Source organism: Schistocerca nitens, chromosome 4, assembly GCF_023898315.1.
Source record: "Schistocerca nitens isolate TAMUIC-IGC-003100 chromosome 4, iqSchNite1.1, whole genome shotgun sequence".
Classification (NCBI taxonomy): Eukaryota; Metazoa; Arthropoda; class Insecta; order Orthoptera; family Acrididae; genus Schistocerca; species Schistocerca nitens.
In genome coordinates this window covers 515,369,432-515,388,658 of record NC_064617.1, presented here as the reverse complement: position 1 = coordinate 515,388,658, position 19,227 = coordinate 515,369,432, and the positions used below count along the sequence as shown (strand labels likewise).

The 19,227-nt window shown below is 37.6% G+C and overlaps 1 protein-coding gene across 1 annotated transcript in view; it reads right to left on the bottom strand.

The window, feature by feature from the left end:
- Positions 1-9,980: 9,980 nt before the first annotated feature.
- Positions 9,981-19,227, bottom strand: part of LOC126251575 (tetraspanin-33-like) — a 67,443-nt gene continuing 58,196 nt past the window's right edge. The window contains exon 7 of the mRNA XM_049952100.1: positions 9,981-14,567. Coding sequence (XP_049808057.1) covers positions 14,496-14,567 — 72 coding nt within the window. The 3' untranslated portion in view covers positions 9,981-14,495. The remainder of the gene's footprint in view (positions 14,568-19,227) is intronic.

Genomic DNA, 19,227 nt, shown 5'->3' with positions numbered 1-19,227 from the left:
TCTGGAGCTCTTACTACTGTCACTTCATTTGTTACCAAGCACACCATATACAATAAATTTGGACGGAATTAGCCATGACGGGTAGGCACAGTCCCCATGTTAGTTCATATAGTAGAAAAATCATACACACCAGTTTACCAGTCAGATATTTCACAGGCTCATCCCATGAGAGTCTTTTGTCTGTTATAAGTCCAACAATTTGACATGCTGATTTTTTTCTCTTTATATCTTTTGATTAAAATAAATTTCCTCGGTTTTTGTTTTATTTACACATAAGTGGACAGCTTTATACTACATACTACATTTTTCATATATTTCCTTATTTATCTCTATCACTAACTACATTTTCCAATCAACTTCAGCATATGAGACATTTTTGCAGGCCATATAGTTTGAGAAGTCATTAACGTATAAAACAGAGGTCAGAATGGTCTAAGAACAGAGCCTCTCTCTATTTTCATTAGTCTTGACCTTTCCACGCTGACACACACTAATTGTTGGCTGTTGCTCAGGTAAGGAGCAACTAAATTTAGTGGTTTAGCTACAATAAAAGAATTATAGCTTTTTGGCAAAAAATATCACATGGTGGTGTACTTAAGACTGTAAATGTAGCACAGGTCATCAGTTTCCTTTCATAACCAGTGGGAACTGTAGTTAGCAGGATTTCAGTAGCTTTTATGGTTGATACATTTTTTATAAATCCAAGCTGGGTTTCATTCAGTAATTTGTTACTATCAAAATACATGTAAAACTGTATACCCTGACAGTCGAAAATGTTTTGAGACTAGTTTGATAAAAAATAGAATAATATTAAGATGTTCTTCATAGTCTCCCCCATTTGAGTGAAATGTACAGAATGTTCATACAGTCATGTGAAACAGTTGGAAAATTCCTTTTGCAGGACATTGTTCAGCCTGCATGTCACATTGACCTGAATGTTGGTTATGTTATCAAAACACTGACCCTTAATGAGAATTTATGCAGTCTGTCATTTTGTGGAAGATTTGTATTTATAATACCAAGTCTCATCTCCCATGAATATTTTTTACAGAAAATAATTTTCCGTATTTTACATTTCAGTCAAGTTGCAGCAGGCATCCACAAATTTCAAATAACTGAAATTCTGTAGTAGTATTCTAACAATAAGCTGATTAGCCATAAACACAGCTTTTCTATTTTCTGTGAAACCAATGGCAAAGAAATACTTTTTGGCTGAAATTATATAAGGAAAACGACTATATATGGAAGAAACAATTTCTTTGATGTTTTACATGCCCTCCTTTTGTAGTTGAAACTGACTCCATGAGCATTTCATTTGCATCCTTTTCGATACTGAGAAGGCCTATGCCACTGTTTGGGTGCAAAGTATTCTTAAACATATTCTGCATTTGCAGCTTCCAGAAATGTCTTTCCGGTTTTACACAGACCTCCCGTCACCTCAGTATTTCACATATCGAGATGATGAAACTGTCTCCCTAAGGGGAGTGCTTTAGAAATATGTCCCATGCAGCCACTAACAGCACATTACTATGATTAGCATACAACTACAGGCCTCACTACTCAAGATTCCCCTCCAACAACAACAGTTACAGTTGATGAGCAACAGTTTCAAGGAGTGGGTAGGGTACATTGGTTTCAGGTTCCTACCAGAGTAAACGATGTATGTGTTTCCTTTGTTCAAAGAACATTTAAAATACACCAGCACTGCTTATGAGGGGCATTGCACTGGATGTGAATGATCTGGTGAGGTTCTTGGGATCCAGATTTGACAATAAGATGTATTGGTTTTCCCATCTGAGGAATCTGAAGGCAAGAGGGTTATTTTTGATCTCTTGAAATATAAGAGGAAAAATACCATTTTATGTTGGCACCATAATTATAAGTGAATTACATTAATACATCTAAGCAGTCCGAGATCCAAGAAAAATGAATATATGGAACAATCACTTTCAGAAGTTTGGTCTCAAAGCCAGTGAATCCACAACAGTAATCATGAAGGTAAGCAGACAATGATAGCCCAAGTTAGAGGCGAATGGCAACAGATTGCTGAAGAATGTGCTGCATGACGAATTTTAAAAATTTAACGCAAAGTGAAGTCCAAACCGTACACTCAAAGCCACCTAGGTTCAGAATCACGTAATGTGCCACCTTTTGTGAGAAAACCAGATACTACAAAAGGCAAAATAACCATCTTTAATACCTACTATATTCCTACCATTTTGACCTACTCTCTGGAGACCTATGTTCAGAGAGAGAGAGAGAGAGAGAGAGAGAGAGAGAGAGAGAGGAGGAGGGAGAGGGAGGGGGGGGGGGGGGAGAGAGACAATAAATTTCTAGAAATGACTACAGATGCCAAAAGACATGTTAGACAGCCAAGGAGAAGATAGAGCAACTAAATTACGAGTAACATCACTGGAAGTGCTCTCCTTTGGGATAAAATCCATCAGACAGAGCTACACAAGGATAGAGGATACAAGGATAGAGGAAGTTGGAAGAGGCTCATCCCCATCACCTGCAAAATTGGAGGTGCGAAATGACAATGATGACATCAAAGCATGGGGAAAACCTTGCCTGCTAAGTGGTTTGCTATGATTGTGCCCTCCAAATCTGATGAATTCAGCACCTGTGATACATAGACCCATGCAATTTCGAGGGCACTGGATGCGGATTCAACATATCGGGACTACAAAATGCAATAGGACACCAATTCACCTACAACATTCAAAAAATGTGGCGATTTATCCTAGATACGACAACATATGGGAATTCTGGACACTGAGGTAGTGGATGAAGCAATCAAGGTGATTTGCAGAATGTTTACCATTGTGCAGTTCTCTTTGAAAGGATGAATGGTTGGAAGTGAAGGAAAAGAAGCTATGGATGATGAAATGTTTCACCCAGCCTGTAGCTTCTACAACTTACTGAGGCAATGTGAGTTTCATCAAAAATTTGTAAATAACTGTTGTTGTTTTGTTGTTGTGGTTTTCAATCCAAAGACTGGTTTGTTGCAGCTCTTCATGCTACTCTATCCTGTGCAAGCCTCTTCATCTCCAAGTAACTACTGCAACCTACATCCCTCTGAAACTGCTTACTACATTCATCTCTTGGTCTTCCTCTACGATATTTACCCCACAAACTTCCCTCCTATATTACATTGACGATCCTTGATGCCGCAGAATGTGTCTTACCAACCAAACCCTTCTTTTAGTCAGGTTGTACTACAAGTTATTCTTCTCCCCAGTTCTATTCAGTACCTCCTCATTAGTTACATGCTCTATCCATCTAATATCCAGCATTCTTCTGTAGCACTAAATTTCAAAAGCTTCTATTCTCTTCTTGTCGAATCGGTTTATTGTCCATGTCTCACTTCCACACATGGCTACACTCCATACAAACACTTCCAGAAAGGACTTCCTGACACTTAAATCTATACTCGATGTTCACAAATTTCTCTTCTTCAGAAATGCTTTTCTTGCAATTGCCAGTCTACATTTTATATTCAACCTACTTCAACCACCATCAGTTATTTTGCTTCCCAAATAACAAAACTCCTTTAACACTTTAAGTGTCTCATTTCCTGATCTAATTTCCTCATCTAATTCCCTCAGCATCACCTCATTTGATTCAACTACATTCCATTATCCTCATTTTGCTTTTGTTGATGTTCATCTTATATCCTTCTTTCAAGACACTGCTCTTCCAAGTCCTTTGCTGTCTCTTACAGAATTACAATGACATCGGCAAATCTCAAAGTTTTCATTTCTTTTCCCTGGACTTTAATTCCTACTCCAAATTTTTCTTTAGTTTCTTTTACTTCTTGCTCAATATACAGATTGAATGACATTGGGGACAGGCTACAACCCTGTATCACTCCTTTCTCAACTACTGCTTTCCTTTCGTGCCCCTCGACTCTTATAACTGCCATCTGGTTTCTGTACAAAATTACCCCTTCCACCTTCAGAATTTGAAAGAGAATATTCCAGTCAACACTGTCAAAAGTGAACTCTAAGTCCACAAATGCCATAAACATAGGTTTGCCTTTCCTCAACCTATCTTCTACGAGAAGTCGTAGGGTCAGTATTGCTTTGCATGTTCCTACATTTCTCTGGAATCCAAACTGATCTTACCTAAGATTGGCTTCTACCAGTTTTTTCATTCTTCTGTAAAGGATACGTGTTAGTATTTTCAACTGTGACTTATTAAACCGATTGTTCGGTAATCTTCACAACTGTCAGCACTTTCTTTCTTTGGAATTGCAACTGTTATATTCTTCTTCAAGTCTGAAGGTATTTCACCTTTCTCATACAGCTTGCTCACCAGATGGAAGAATTTTGTCATGGCTGGCTCTCTGAAGGCTATCAGTAGCTCAAGCGGAATGGTGTCTACTCCCAGGTGGTTGTTTTGATTTCAGACTTTAAGTGCTCTGTCAAATTCTTCACCCAGTATCACATCTCCCTTCTCATCTTTCTCTATGACATCTTCCATTTCCATAATATTGCCCTCAATTACATCACCCTTGTATAGACACTCTATATACTCCTTCCACCTGTCTGCGTTCACTTCTTTGCTTAGGACTGGTTTTACATCTGAGCTCTTGATATTCACACAGGTGGTTCTCTTTCTTCAAATGTCTCTCTAATTTTCCTTTGGGCAGTATCTATCTTATCCCTAGTGACACATGCTTCTACCTCCTTACGTTTGTCCTCTAGCCATCCCTGCTTAGACATTTTGCACTTCCAGTCAATCACATTTTTAGACATTTGTATTCCTTGTCGTGTGCTTCATTTACTGTATTTTTATATGTTATCCTTTCATCAATCAAATTCAATATCTTGTGTGTTACCCAAGGACTGCTACTAGCCTTTTGCAATTTCTCCAGTTTTAATTTGTGGTTCACAATAAATAAATAGTGGTTAGAATCCACGTCTGTCCCTGGAAATGTCTTAATTTAAAATCTGGTTCCTAAATCTCTGCCTAACCATTACATAATCAATTTGGTGTCTCCAGGCCTCTTCCAGGTATCAAACCTACTGCCATGATTCTTAAACCAAGTGTTAGCCAGTAGCAGTTGATATGTATACATTCTGCATGTTCACAAATTTTTTAAATTCAGATAAATATGAGAGTGCGAAATTAATAGCGTCTGCTGTATAGTTACGCTATCAATATATTTATACATCTTCAGCCCCTGTCAATAACAACAACAATAATAATAATAATAATAATAATAATAATAATAATATGCATAACATGTCTGAACAAAAGGAAGAATTGTTTGTGCGGATTTTTTATTTTATTTTTTTTTGTACATAATTAAGTACAGTTTATGGCAAGGATGAAATAATGTTTATAGTTTTGCTGCTCTCCGTTTTGCATTTTTGTGTAAGTGGGTGTTTTCATACCTTTCTATTTTACAAGATTCCTAAATCCTGTATTAGTTAACAAATTAACTTCTGGGCTGAAAATCAGGCAACATTATGTTCCCCCACACAAAAACCTATGCTTATTACTCACTTTCTTGTTAAATGTTTGCTTGTAATCATGCTTATTTGATTTCTTCACTTTCTCAGACAATGAATCTGGTCTGGAATGCCCTAGTTTCTTTGTGGCTAATTTTTCCTGGTAATTTTCTTTTCTGGTGGTGCTTAATACAGGTTCAACAGAGTTCATGTTGACACTCTACAGGATACCTGATTCCTGCACAGTAGACAACCAACTCCAAACACAAACTGCCGTTTGTGGAAATGATTAAGTTCAAGTAGTACTATCTACCAACAAGGGCATTTGACTAGAGTACAGATGAGGCACTGAGGGCCGTAAGGGCCAATAGCACACCATCTTTGACCCCTGTCCCCCATATTTAAGTAAATATAAGAGAAACTAGTGAGATAGCTTTTCATAAATGTTCAGATATATGTACAATGTGGGCTTACAGTAAATATAAACCTCACTCTCTATAAGTTTAACAGATGTCTGAAGCATGAATAAATGCTACACTCTCACAATCGACAATGTGCTTTACAGCTCTCAGCACCTCAAATGGATTCCTCTATGATAAAATCCAAAGCTTGATGTACTATGTCTCATTCATAATCCCACAAAATAAGTTTGTCTGTCAGTATAACTGTAGTGAATTCACACCTCTGTGAATTGTGCTGCCACCTGGCGGCATTGACATAAACTTTCAGTTGAGTGGTATGACACCATGACCCGTGCACATTGTTTTATCAAATTTGTATGTATTTGGCCCGTAAGGCAATTACGTCACACCAGTTGTGCATGTGCAAAAGCTCCTTAACATGTGCAATTAATGAAATGCTGCAGGTCTTTAGAGACTGCTGTGGATTTTTACAGTACATTCCAAATAAGCTTGCAAAGTATGCTATCAAAATATATGCACTTCATGATGCAAAGGCATTTTACACCCTAAATTTCAAAGTGTACTACGGTAAACAGTTGGCTGGGCCATACTGAAACTCAGATAAACCTGAAGATGATGTCAGAAGACAGACAACTGTTATTGGAGGCGCAAATAGGAATGTTACAACTGATAACTATTACACCAGCTACAGTCTAGCTCAGAATACAAGGGAAATCAAAGTGACACTCTACGGTTTTTGTACAATTTCTGCTTATCTCTCTACAATGCACAATACAAATGAAATTTGCAGCAAATGTGGAAAATTGTCAGTAAATTTAGACTACAGCAGAACTAAAGGAGAGATGGATAGATAATGTGTATCAGATGTGTGTATCTTATAAAACAGCTGGAATAATCAGGAGACAGCTGCCCACATCTCACATCACAGTATTGCATGTTTTAATTCGATCATCATCATCATTGGACACTGCAATACAGATTATAAAGACAGGTGACAGTTTTTTTCTAAAAAAGCTATTGTATAGTATTATGAAAGCTGATCTAGAATGAAGAGCAAACTAATGAACCTTCTGAAAGACATACAAATATTTCTAAAAAGATTCAGAAAAGCACAGGCCAGTTCACGATGAACTCAAACCTGGAATATGTCGCTTATGTGGATGACTCAGAAATGTCAGGACAAAAACATTGTACAACAGTTGTGGAAAGAAGTTTCTGCAAAAAGCCATTCTCATCAGAATGTCGTGCTTCTCCTGTGATGCTAATGACCAGCAGACGGAAATTCGTTTTGATTGAAGATGTTTATTGATGTAAACTATTTTAATAATATGACTGATTTTTATTTTACCTCAAATAAGAAATTAATGAAATGACAAGCTATTTTATTTTGGTCTCTTTGGTTATCCTAAAAACAATAACTGCGTGATACAAAATCGCAGTGTAAATGCCGCAACACGCCCACGAAAGTGTTAATTTCAAATCCCATTCAAAATAATTGCAAGAACTTCATGATTATTACTGCCAGTGTGGGAAAAAATTGGATTTACTTACTTATTTATTTATTTTTACATAAAATATTATTTCATATTCTAAATCATTCTATAAGCTGGGGATACTTACTTGAACACACAGTCTGACATGAGATTTGTTACTGACGTGCATATTTGAAAGGGACATCTGCATCTATTTAGTGAACATAAGACACAAACTACTGAAAGCAGTGAGCCCATTTTTGCTTATCACTCAGACAAATGTGCAATGATTTCCAACACACTTCACCATGAATTTAACCTTTTAATGCCAAGGCCTTTTATAATATGGACCCAAGTGAGCATGCACCTGCTGTGAATACTTTCATATAATGGACCAATGAAACAATGCCCTCACTACAAGATGAAATAATTTTTTTTAAGCTATTCAGTATTACCAACATATCCAGTACTAAAAAATGTAACCCAACTAATCAAAGACCATTTCTTCATTTTTGGATGATACATTTTCAGCGCAGCAATGTATAAAACACACTTTGATTGAAATGATCATCTCCTGACATACTTCTGATAATTTTTCTTCTGTTTCTATACTGTCGATTAAGAATGAAATGAGAAATAATATATTTATAGCCATAACAGGTCATACAATGGTGATGTATACACAAAATAATTTCAACAATATAGAAAAATAGTAATTCAACTACTGACCATGTATGGAAAATCCTAATTATTCTTTAATAATGATGATGATTTTGTTGTTGTGTCAGTCGTCAGTTGCTATTAATTTTATCTTTTATTGTACTGAGTGACACAGAATAATGGGAATGTTTGAAAAGAGAAGTGGCAGCCATGGGCAGGTGGCAGCACTGCGGGTTTGTGACAGTTAGCGAGTTAAGAATCCATCATTTCAGTAATCATGGATCAGCGGAACGGACAACAGCATGTGTTGCCATAAAAACAATGATAGTTTGGTAGCGGCGCAGAGAGAGTTTCAACGTTTTTATAATTTAGGACATCATGATGCCATTCAGTTGAAACATGTGATAAAATGTTGGTTTAATTACTCTGAAGAGACCAGATCTGCCCTAAAGCGGAAAGCAACAGGATGACCAAGAAGTGTGTGTTCTCCAGCAAACATTGATGTTGTATGCAAGTCTGCCTTATGGAGCCCACGGTGTTCACTTCATAAGCAAGCAGCAGTGGTTGGAATTTCCCAGGAGACTGTTCGCAGTATTCATCTTGATTTAAAATTTCATTCGTACAAACTACAGGTGGTGCCAAAATTTAAGGACAACAATTACAGGTTACGATTAGGATTCTGTCAATAAATCATAACAAAAATAAACAGATGATGAATTTCTAAACAAGTTATGCAAGTCACATGAGGCACATTTTCATCTCACAGGTTACGTGACATGGGATTATCAAAACCTACTTTTTTGCAACAATAACTGTCAATGCTGATTGTTGAGTGGAGATGTTATGAACTTTCCTTACACCTGCAACTTTCCAATTGTTCAAGAAGCCTGGTTTCAACAGGGCGGAGCAACTCCACGCAATGCACAGCAATTAATGGCATATGTGTGAGAATTGTTTGGCAAATGTGTGATCTCACCCTAGACTGCCAGATTTATCTGTTTGATTTTTTCTTGTGGGACTACCTCAAGAGCAAAGTCTACACAACTCGACCAAGAACCCTGGATAAGTTAAAACAGAGAATTTGAGATGCAGTTCACAGTACCCCAGCTGAGATGTTGCAGCTGCCAATAAGGAATCTCAAAAGCAGATTTCATTAATGTATTTGTACAGGAGGACGCCATCTAAAAGATGTAATTTTTAAAAAATGACAAATGTCTTCAATATTTTGTAAATGGTAAAGTTGTAAGGTTTCAATTACTATGAATGCAATTTCTTTCCTTTTTCACTTCTAGTTTTATTGGATTGTGGAAATGTTCCCATTTCTCTGTGTCACCCTGTACTTCTGGCATAGCTGCTGCTGCTGTTCTGCCCATAGCACCAAAAACAATTTTCAGCATACAGCACACCCTTTTTCACCAGGTTAACTTAATGACTGGAGGAAAAATGCAAGCATAAATTGATGACATATCATGACAAGAGGAGAAGAAGGTCGTTTTAAGCGGATACACAATGGCACTTTGCTCCAATGCACAGAAGAAACTCATCCCACCCCCGGTCCCCGTTCATTCCTCTGTCCCTTGCCAATACACGTAACAGTTGGAAGGTAAAATTGAAGAGGGGGGGAAAGGTGTGTTACCATGTGCACGATAAGATCTTGCATACAGCTTGTGCCAGATCATTATATAGCGTGAACACTGACTGGCAGCTCGCAAAAACTACATGAATGCATCAGTGGGAAGTAAATCTTTGTAACATTTATGCATAACCAAACTCCGTCATAAATGAATACTTTCATTGGTGTTCAATGCTCTGTTGCTCCTGCCACAGCATAAATGGTACTCATTTACACTGACAAAAGTTCTTGCCTATAGGTAACAAAGTCTCAGAAAAATGCCATGAAATATCATGGTGGAATAACATGAGTGGCACATTCTGGAAATAACTACACAACATTTTCAAAAGTTCCTTTATTGTACCAAAAATGATTATTCTTACAAATATTTGATGCATAAAATTTGGCACAAAGCTACTTGTAATAGTTCCAACTAATAAGGAATGTTAATTTACAACAAAAATGCCAAGGGCTTTACAGAGCCAAGAATATTTCAACAGATATTGTTTGTGCTTATCAGTATCCTGTTGCACTGTACTTGTATATTTTTATAAAATATCATCAAGAGATGAGTGTTATCACATCTACAAAACTTGCAAAAAGTTTTTACTACAATTATAAATAAAAATAAAATTATTTATTGAGCTCATAATCATCACTTTGTAAGTACTAACAAATATGATACTCAGTATGTGAAAAATTAGAAACTGGGAACAACCAAGTTTGGGCTGAACCAGTGTTATTTTCTACAAGTCAAATATGAGAATGTTTTGGGAATGTTCACAGTAGTTAGCAATAAACATTGTAATTTAATTTAAAAATCTGTATATATTGCAACTGCATCATTGTGAAATGATAGTACAGCAGTAAGAGGCAAATTGTATGTATTTTGAACTCTCCATGGAAAACTAAGTTTAAGAATTCGGCCTCAAGTTGTGGTGTTAGGAACCTCAAGTGTGGGAAAGACTAGTGTTGGGTGTGTCCAACTGCCTTATTTAGAGTGATGTATGACGGAAGTGGAAACAAAAACTTATGTTCAGGCAGTGTTGAACCGAGCACTTCAGTTTCATAGCAGTAGATGTGCAGCACTTCTCTCAATGGAGCTTCACGAAGTACTGCCATTCAACCTGCCTCAGTGTTAATGTGAAACACACACACACACACACACACACACACACACACACACACACACAAATAAAATATCAGAGCTGCTTTTGATTCCAACCACCAGTCTTCTCATCACCTGAAAGCACTAGATGGTTCATAGACCAAGTAACTTGAAGGGAAATTTATTTTAAATCACAAAATATAGCAAAGCATCAAAATAAAAATTGATTTGAAGAAGACCAGAAGGAAGATATATTACACTCTTCATTGGCGGACAAAGACATCTTACATATAATAATGTCTCTAAGTAGGTAATCATACAAAGTTACAAAGCAGTCAGTGTGATTCTGAACGATCAGATTTCATAAATACAGAACAGTCCTACAGAATGCTGACCAATTTCAAGCAGGAGCAAACACCCCAATAGAAATGGAGTGAAACTTTAGTAAGAGAACTGCTAACAACAATTACAGTATCAAATGTTCCACAAATAAGGAGTTCAAGCAATGGAAAAAATACAATATTATGAAAAGGACAGACTGCTACTCACCATATAGAAGATATGTTGAGTCATAGACAGACACAACAGAAAGACAACAGAAAGACTTATATAAAAGTGAGCTTCTGGCCAAAAGGCTGACTTTTACTTTGAAAACACACACACACACACACACACCACTGTCTCTGGCTATCAAGGTCAGACTTGGTGTCCAGAGACAGTGGTCATGTGTGTGTGGATGTGTGTGTGTGTTTTCTATGTTAGACAAAGCACTTTTGGGCAGATGCTCACTTTTGTAGCAATCTTTATTGTGCCTCTCTGTAACTCAACACCTCCTCTGTATGGTGAATAGCAATCTATTTTATTCACAAACAAGGAGCTGTCAAATGAAAGTTTTTTTAGGAATCAAAGTGAACATATTTCTTTACCTGAAAAAAAGGAGAAATTTACAATATATTTAGTGCCTAAATCATTATATTTTGTACATGACTGTCCTAAAATTACCACTCCTCCTCTGTAATTAATGTTTGTCTTTAAAGCATCTCATTAAAAATAAATCTGCTCCCAATATGTCTAAGTTTGTTTCCTCCTCCATTTTCAGACCCCTTATTTTTCTTGTAATTTTGATGCGGGAGGTGGGAGGGAGGGAGGGAGAGAATTTCAGATAATATGGACCCTTAAAAATGTGTTTCAGATAATACAGAAAAAAGATCAATTTGAAGTGTTCAGAAATTTAAATCTGTTAGTTATGGAAACAAGCGGTGAAACATAAGATCGACACATGAAGGATTATTACCCTAACAGTTGTCAGTTGAAATGTTGTTTGAAAACTAATACTGCAGTTGGACTAGTGCAGAAATTACTGTAACTGCTTAATGATGTTTGAATTTGTGCACTTTTTGTAGCAGAATATTTTCACACTCAAAAGTGAAAGTTTTAATACTTTTGAGACTTGAAGCTATCTACTGGAATGTTAAGAGTGAAACTAGTAAAATACTCTGTAAATTAATCAGAATTTATTTACTAACACATATTGTTGCAGTCATGTACAAAAATGACACACAACATTTAATGGGGACAGTTAATTTTGACTTCAAATGCTTTTACCATGTGATATGTATCATCTTTATAGTAACAAGCCAACAGTCAATGATTTCCCAAGGATCTTAAAAGATTTTGAAAATTTGCAGTGAAAAGCCTCCAGCCAGATTGCTGGTTCCTTGACAACTTGAAAATGCACATGCCTTTATCAGAATGGCAAAGTATTACACATTTCACCACAGTAAACTATTTGACGATATTCCAATTAAGAAATTAACAATGTTTTAGTGATGACATGGTAGCCTATAATGAAGAACAAAAAAAGGACAATATTTCAATTTTTAAAAAAAATTGGAAATAATTCACAGTAGAAACCAGAAAAAGACAGGTAGGGAGAAGATATTCACTTTCAGACAAAGAGAAAGTACAAGTAGATACTTCATTTAGCGTAATACTGTACTATTATTAATATTTCTGCAATGTGGGGACTTAAGGAACTATCACTTTTTTCTAATTTATTTGAAACGAACATTAAATTTTTCAGGGTTTTTGATGAGAATGCTGATACTTAAAGTGAGTCATTCAGCCAGACAACTTTTGAAATGAACTGCTGAGTGGAAAAAAGTCATCTATTATGAAAACAAGTCAAGCAATACTTGTACATTATCACAATTAAACAGCAATAGGAAAACAATATTACCCTTTAGTAAAGCTGGTTGTTCTTATCAAAACAAACAATTTTAGTAATAATTTAAATTGAAGTCTCCAACAGAAAATGCAAGACTTGCAATAACTAACACTCCATAATATTCAATAAATAGGAATGTTTTGGATAAAAGTTTAAAAATATATTACAAAAAGTGGCTGCAGAGCTCAGAGTTTGCATTTTTAATTTTTGTATTCTTTTATATGTGGTAAAGCAAAAACATACTGGAATGCTTCAAAACACATGAAATTTTATCCACAGCAGATACAAGTTTTCAAAAATAGATCTATTTAATTTTAAAAATTAATTGCAACATAGTTGAGATTCTACAGAACATGATTCTTAAAGTCAGTGACTAAAAACTATGTAACTGTTTAAGAGCATAGTTCTCGAAAACAATTCTTCACAATCAGCAACTTCCACACTATCAGGATACAGATTCTTTCTTCAGACATGAATAAAACAAGTAAAATGTACTGAGATTCTAAACAACAACTGCCACTTAAAGCAAAAAATTTCGAAATCACACAATTTAAACTGACTTCCTCACTTTCATACTGACTATCTTGTCTTCCATTTGCAAGGATACAACATTTTTCAGGAAGACTGATAGTTTCTTGACATACAAAATGTGCAAATATAATACATTTCATGGTATACTGAAGTTCTTACATTTGTGAAGCCATTCAACAAAATGGTATAGACAGAGTTTAAAAAAATGTTCAGTCAATAAGACAGTAACTGTCTGAGTCTCAACGAAATATTGAATAATTACCCAGCTGTCATAAACATTAGGTGGCTATTTCTGAAATGCTACAGAATCTGGGTTAGAGGCACATTATGTAGTTAACTTTTGAGTTTAACAGGGCAGTATGTCTTGCTATAGGAGATATCAAGAAGTTCCACCATTTCATACATTTCCCCTACGGGTCAATCACAAGGACGTTTTATCTTCTGTGCATTTCTAATAGTAAAATAATAAGACTTAGTTTTCCTTTCCGTCCCATAAACACAAGCATACACACACCCTTTCTCTTAAAAAAATTCAATATTGGAAATTTATTGTGATCCTCTTGTTTCATTCTTCTTTCCTTTCTTTGTGTGCACTATCTTGTAAACATCTCATCTTAGTCATGTAAATCTCAAGTTTTGCTACACTGGATTCAGTCAAGTCACTGTTTCAAACTTTGTTAACAAGGATTCTTCCATGGGTCTATGTGCTTATTAATAATACAATGCTTTTCAATGCAAACATAATACTTGAAATTTTACAAGCTTGAAACAGTTTAGTCTATACACAAAATGGATCATCATATTTACAAGCTTACTATTATTTTTCACTTTTCAGAAGAAGCACACAGCATACGCTATGGTAATTAACTTCTTCCAGTATTGTCCACACAGTTACACAGGCAAAGTTTTATGGCCGGCATAAATGGTCCTTGTAAATAGATTTTTGGTTTTTTATAACAGAGATATACCTACCGAATATTTCATCCGAGGCGGTAGGCAATATTTCATGTATTCCACTGAGATTTCTGCATTTCTATTTGTCCTTCCAATGTTTTTGCCAGGTATATAACAAACAGCTGTATATGAAAAAATTTGAAACAATATGAATATAATAGATGGAAACATTCCACGTGGGAAAAATATATATCTAAAAACAAAGATAATGTGACTTACCAAACGAAGCGATGGCAGGTCGATAGACACACAAACTAACACAAACATACACACAAAATCCTAGCTTTCGCAACCAACGGTTGCTTCGTCAGGAAAGAGGGTTATAAGGGAGAGGGTAAGGAGTCATTCCAATCCTGGGAGCGGAAAGACTTACCTTAGGGGGAAAAAAAAGGACGGGTATACACTCGCGCGCGCACACACACACACATATCCATCCACACATATACAGAGACAAGCAGACATATTCAAAGACGAAGAGTTTGGGCAGAGATGTCAGTCGAGGCGGAAGTGCAGAGGCAAAGATGTTGTTGAATGACAGGTGAGGTATGAATGGGGGCAACTTGAAATTAGCGGAGATTGAGGCCTGGTGGGTAACGGGAAGAGAGGATATATTGAAGAGCAAGTTCCCATCTCTAGAGTTCGGATAGGTTGGTGTTAGTGGGAAGTATCCAGATAACCCGGACGGTGTAACACTGTGCCAAGATGTGCTGGCCATGCACCAAGGCATGTTTAGCCACAGGGTGATCCTCATTACCAACAAACACTGTCTGCCTGTGTCCATTCATGCGAATGGACAGTTTGTTGCTGGTCATTCCCAAATAGAAAGCGTCACAGTGTAGGCAGGTCAGTTGGTAAATCACATGGGTGCTTTCACACGTGTCTCTGCCTTTGATCGTGTACACCTTCCGGGTTACAGGACTGGAGTAGGTGGTGGTGGGAGGGTGCATGGGAAAGGTTTTACTCTGGGGGCGGTTACAAGGGTAGGAGCCAAAGGGTAGGGAAGGTGGTTTGGGGATTTCATAGGGATGAACTAACAGGTTACGAAGGTTAGGTGGACAGCGGAAAGACACTCTTCGTGGAGTGGCGAGGATTTCATGAAGGATGGATCTCATTTCATATACAGGAAGTCGTATCCCTGCTGGAGAGCCACATTCCGAGTCTGATCCAGTCCCGGAAAGTATCGTGTCACAAGTGGGGCACTTTTGTGGTTCTTCTGTGGGAGGTTCTGGGTTTGAGGGGATGAGGAAGTGGCTCTGGTTATTTGCTTCTGTACCAGGTCGGGAGGGTAGTTGCGGCATTCGAAAGCTGTTGTCAGGTTGTTGGTGTAATGGTTCAGGGATTCCGAACTGGAGCAGATTCGTTTGCCACGAAGACCTAGGCTGTAGGGAAGGGACCGTTTGATGTGAGAAATGAGATCCATCCTTCATGAAATCCTCCCCACTCCACCAAGAGTGTCTTTCCGCCATCCACCTAACCTTCGTAACCTGTTAGTTCATCCCTATGAAATCCCCAAACCACCTTCCCTACCCTCTGGCTCCTACCCTTGTAACCGCCCCCCCCCCCCCCCCCCAGAGTAAAACCTGTCCCATGCACCCTCCCACCACCACCTACTCCAGTCCTGTAACCCGGAAGGTGTACACGATCAAAGGCAGAGCCACGTGTGAAAGCACCCACGTGATCTACCAACTGACCTGCCTACACTGTGACGCATTCTATGTGGGAATGACCAGCAACAAACTGTCCATTTGCATGAATGGACACAGGCAGACAGTGTTTGTTGGTAATGAGGATCACCCTGTGGCTAAACATGCCTTGGAGCACGGCCAGCACATCTTGGCACAGTGTTACACCGTCCGGGTTATCTGGATACTTCCCACTAACACCAACCTATCAGAACTCCGGAGATGGGAACTTGCCCTTCAATATATCCTCTCTTCCCGTTACCCACCAGGCCTCAACCCCCGCTAATCAAGTTGCCCCGACTCATACCTCACCTGTCATTCAACAACATCTTTGCCTCTGTACTTCCGCCTCAACTTCATCTCTACCCAAACTCTTTGCCTTTACATATGTCTGCTTGTGTATGTGTATGTGTGCATGGATATGTGTGTGTGTGCGCGAGTGTATACCTGTCCTTTTTTCCCCCTAAGGTAAGTCTTCCTGCTCCCGGGATTGGAATGACTCCTTACCCTCTCCCTTAAAACCCATATCCTTTCGTCTTTCCCTCTCCTTCCCTCTTTCCTGACGAAGCAACCGTGGGTTGCGAAAGCTAGAATTTTGTGTGTATGTTTGAGTTAGTATGTGTGTATCGACCTGCCAGCGCTTCGTTTGGCGAGTCACATCATCTTTGTTTTTAGATATATAATTTGAAACAATAAGTATATATCACACACACAAGCTATCACATCTCTACACTGTCATTCTATGCTATCAATTATGCAACCAAACTTGTTATACCACCACCACCACCACCACCATCACCACCTGCATATAACTTTTTCCTGTTTATAACAACTTGCAATACTCTTGCCTAAACACATTTTCAATCATAACTACGTATCTACTTTTAATAACTACACACTAATCCAACTTATCAGAGAGAGAGAGAGAGAGATTATGAACAGAATATACAATTCCACTTTATGAACTACATAGCATTAGCATCTGCAATGAAACAAGTCAATGACAAAATTCTATCAATTCAATGTGTCTTCCATTGCTTAAGTCTAGTCAACACACACTTTTGTCCTCTTTTTGATCACTGAAAAGTTGGAAATTTTAGGAACAATACTGCTATCACTATGGTACACTCAATAGCACAGAAAATGGCTGTGACTGATACTTGAATTATACTTCATGTTACATAGAATCTGATCCCATTACAGTGTGTACATATCTGCTCATAAAAGTAAAGAACACTTGTAATTGTGAGTGAAGTGACAAGATTAACATCTCTTTAACACTTAGCCCAAAGACACACCCTCTAAAAACATGCATTTGGAGCATTGCAGACCCGGTGAAGGTACTTCATTTCACGGTATGGAGTCAAGAGTGGTAAGTAGTATCTAACTGTCGGCAGCAGTGACATAATGCATTCATAGCTCAGTGACAAAAACTTGGTGGTATAGTAGGCAACTTGGTTTGGTTTGTACCTAGCCTGGTGCGATGCCCCCCTTTTTTTCCTTCACTACTCCATTAATTTGTTTAATCTGTAGAAATCACAGAATTAATAGTGCAAACAGTTTACAGTTCTTATTAAGATGTTTTTGGCCCTCAAAAGAGCACAGCATGCGGCTTCTTTACCATGTAATACACCATCCAAAGACCTTTAACTCCAATGACTGTCTGCAATCTGTGAGGAAGAGGGTCTATGAGGTGGCTAATAAATCATTTTCTGCCACCTCGTCCCAGGCAGTTCAGGTAATGTTTCAAGGTGATCACAGTTTCTTGGCACAGGGATCAGGGCAGTTTTCTCGGTTTGTCCATTTTGCCTCTGCCCACAGGCTTTCAATAGGATTTAGATCTGGTGCAGAATGAGGGCAACCATTGATGATATGTGAGACCGATCCTGCTAGAAACAGATTACTCCTTCAGGAATTAGATGTCACTCTGATGGGACCATGATATTACTAATAATATAGGTATACTGGGCAGCAGCATGTTAACCATCTATCTTGTGAAGCATTCCATGAGAAAACATCCTTCCCCAAACTAACACAGACACATGTCCAGAGTGAGATGATTTGTGGATGCATTTGGGTTGAAATGGGTGCCTTGTGGCCTGTATCTCATACTGGACCACCATTCACCAACAACAGTAACAATTCATCAGAAAATATCACATTCTGCCAGTCAAGACTGACAAGTAAATTTGGCAAGCGCTAAATGGAAGAGTCATGTAGCTGGTGCTTGATGCCTGAATGTTTTCTGAGTAGTCCAAAGAGCCAAACCCGGTGCCAATCTGTATCCAATGACCTGGGAAATGTATCAGTACTTTTTAACTGCACCAGGTTTAAAAAAGGATTTTACCATGACATGTTGACAAGTTCATTATCCTCGATGGGTGTTGTTGAACATTAAAGTCCAGTTCATGCATGGTTATTAGATTCTCCAATATCTCGATAACATTTTATCCACTATCCCACAATGAGCTCAGGAATACCATACAGTGTCCCAGGCTCTGATACCATCAAAGTGGTTACAAATAATCTGCTAACAATGTTGCCTGCTTGTTTGGAAGCCATTTTTGATAGTGATGCACTTGTACAAACTATGTAGTCTTTTTTGTTACCTGTAATTTATGGTGCCTTTAAGCATGCAGACATTCATGAAGGGTTATAATAAAAGGCAAAGCTGAAAATCATGCCTATGTCATAAATCTTCAGTTGAAGGATCATGATTGTTTCTATTATTAAACATATAATCAAGCTTAAGCTACATCTTGCCAAAAGTAATGCCATAAGCATTTCTATTTCCTTTTGCTTTCATCATTTCCTGGAATTAGACTTACATACACTGCATCAAATCAATGCTAGTATGCTTGCAAAGTTTTATTTTCATTGTTTAACATATTCCAAAATAAACCAAAGCCTACCTCCCTCTACTTATATTTCAATTTTCAGACTGTCGTCTGGTGCAGTTAAACTTCAACTCGCCACTTATGTTTTACATGTAAGTTTAACAGAAATAGAACTATTACCTATATACAACTTGTAGTTTCTGCAGATTCAAAACTGGTAGAAAATGTGTCTCCTCATCTGTTCAGACATTATATTCAATTTG